The following is a 1,969-nucleotide window of genomic DNA, read 5'->3' as shown; positions in this document are numbered from 1 at the left end:
ATAACGACAGCATTTACCACCCTGATGACGCCTGCGACTCCAAGCCAAGACACAAGGGACGGAGACTGTGCTTCATTGCTGCCATCATGGCAGATGGCCGTGACAACTCGAAACTCTTGACCTACGAAGCGTTTGAAGGTGGACGTAAGCAGCCCAAGGACTACCACGCCATGTTCAACCATACCTATTTTGTGGTTTGGTTCCGGCGCCTCCTCGATGACGTTGAAGCTCTGGGAAAGTCAAACGCGATCATCGTTTTAGACAATGCGAAATATCATAAAGGCCTACCTGACGACACGCCTAAGGGATCGTGGACGAAGGCGAAGATGATGGAAGCTTGTGTGTCGCTTGGAATTCCAACTGAGCCCAGGGAATATTGTTCAACGCTATGGACCAAACTCAAGAAACACGTCGCAGACAACGTCGTACCTGTCATCGTGAAGATGGCGACGGACCGCGGCCATGACGTCGTCTTCACGCCGCCGTATCACTCCGACATGCAACCTATTGAAATGGTTTGGTCGTATGTCAAAGGTGGTGTTGGTCGTCAATACAATACCTCCACCAAGTTCCCCGACGTCCGCGAGAGGCTGGATCGTGAATTCGATCGCCTTCCAAGCAGTGTGATCTACGATTGCATTTGTCATACGACGCGTAAGGTTGTGGACCTGTCAGCGTACCTACAGTCTTTGGACGACGTCGACGACGCCGCGGGATCGTGCTTTTCGTCGGACAGCGAGAGCGACAGCGATGGCGACAGTTGTGACGATTGTGACTTGGCTGATTACGACGGTCATGAGTAACACCTGTAAAATTTAATTGTCTTCGAAATAGATATTGTGGATTGTATAAGTTTTGGTGGGAACGTGATCTCTCTTACTTTATGGATTATCCGGAAGGTCGGTCGATGCCTTCGACCACTGTAAGCACGATTATGTTTTGCTTTCACGACCTGGTAAGAGTGACCGCCCTCCTCGCATACCAAAGAAGCACGCGGTACTAGCGATGCTACTGCACTTTGACACAGCGTCCGTGGAAGGCAAGACGTTGCACGAGCTCTTTGGCCTGGCCAAAGAGCACGTTTTGTCGAGCGCTTCGTGGTGCCGAAGAAGCCCTCGCGCGGACGCTAAGGCGTATACCTGACGCGTCAATCCGGTGGTCATCGAAGTCACGGCAAGCTCATTGGGCCTCCAAAGCATACGAGCGCGAACCGCTGGTGCAAGGTGTATTCGGCTTTGCCTACGGCAAGAGCTTGCGTGTGCAAGAACCATCCAACGTCGACCTACAGAATGCACAGTTTAACGGTATGGTACATGGTAACTTGTACATTGAATCCGCATAGTTTCTTGTAGGCTGGCCCATTGTGTGTTCGTTACTGGCGTTCTATGCTACGGTCTGGACGGGACATTGATATGGGGACGACATAACTGCCCTGGATCTTGGAACGATGGCGAGATGAGCCGTGGGCTCCAGGACATCCTGGCCGACGACACAAAGGTTGGGCCTCGAATTAAGGTTGCGTCTGACTCTGCGTTCCCTGTGGTTGGCTAATGGTTGGCTAATGTGCTGGTAGAATCATCACGCCCTTCAAGTAAGGCGACTTGGAACGCCATCTGAGTGCCATTCCCGATCGACAGCAACAGGCGAGAAAACGCAGCCATGACAACTTGTCTTGGTCGCTGAGCCCTCTTGACTGAAGGCGCATGTTTATGGTCAACTTGACTGGATGGGCTCAACAACAAAAGTGCATCGTCAACTGCTGCTTCCACTACCGTACAATCCTGTGTTGCGCTCAGTGTGACTCGACAACATATTTAAACTTTACAACTTTCGAGTACGTGGTTATGGTATAAGTCAAATTAATTAACTAAGACTTATACGTTAATTAGTATTTTTATGTGATTCTGCAAAAATATATGAAACAGCGGCTGAATAGCCTGATTCAAACTTGGGTTTTGACTAATTCAGG

The 1,969-nt window shown here is 50.2% G+C and overlaps 1 protein-coding gene across 1 annotated transcript; it reads right to left on the bottom strand.

Annotated features, from left to right (window-relative positions):
- Window positions 1-1,168: 1,168 nt before the first annotated feature.
- Window positions 1,169-1,661, bottom strand: H257_18210 (hypothetical protein; the record flags this gene model as incomplete). The annotated part of the gene is made up of 2 exons (XM_009847229.1): window positions 1,169-1,282; window positions 1,602-1,661. 2 exons carry the CDS (start codon window positions 1,659-1,661, stop codon window positions 1,169-1,171), a joined length of 174 nt encoding a protein of 57 aa, XP_009845531.1.
- Between the last annotated feature and the right edge of the window lie 308 nt (window positions 1,662-1,969).

This window comes from Aphanomyces astaci, assembly GCF_000520075.1.
Source record: "Aphanomyces astaci strain APO3 unplaced genomic scaffold supercont1.144, whole genome shotgun sequence".
NCBI lineage: Eukaryota > Oomycota > Saprolegniomycetes > Saprolegniales > Verrucalvaceae > Aphanomyces > Aphanomyces astaci.
The sequence above is the reverse complement of the archived record's forward strand: the minus strand, read 5'-3'. Positions and strand labels throughout refer to the sequence as shown.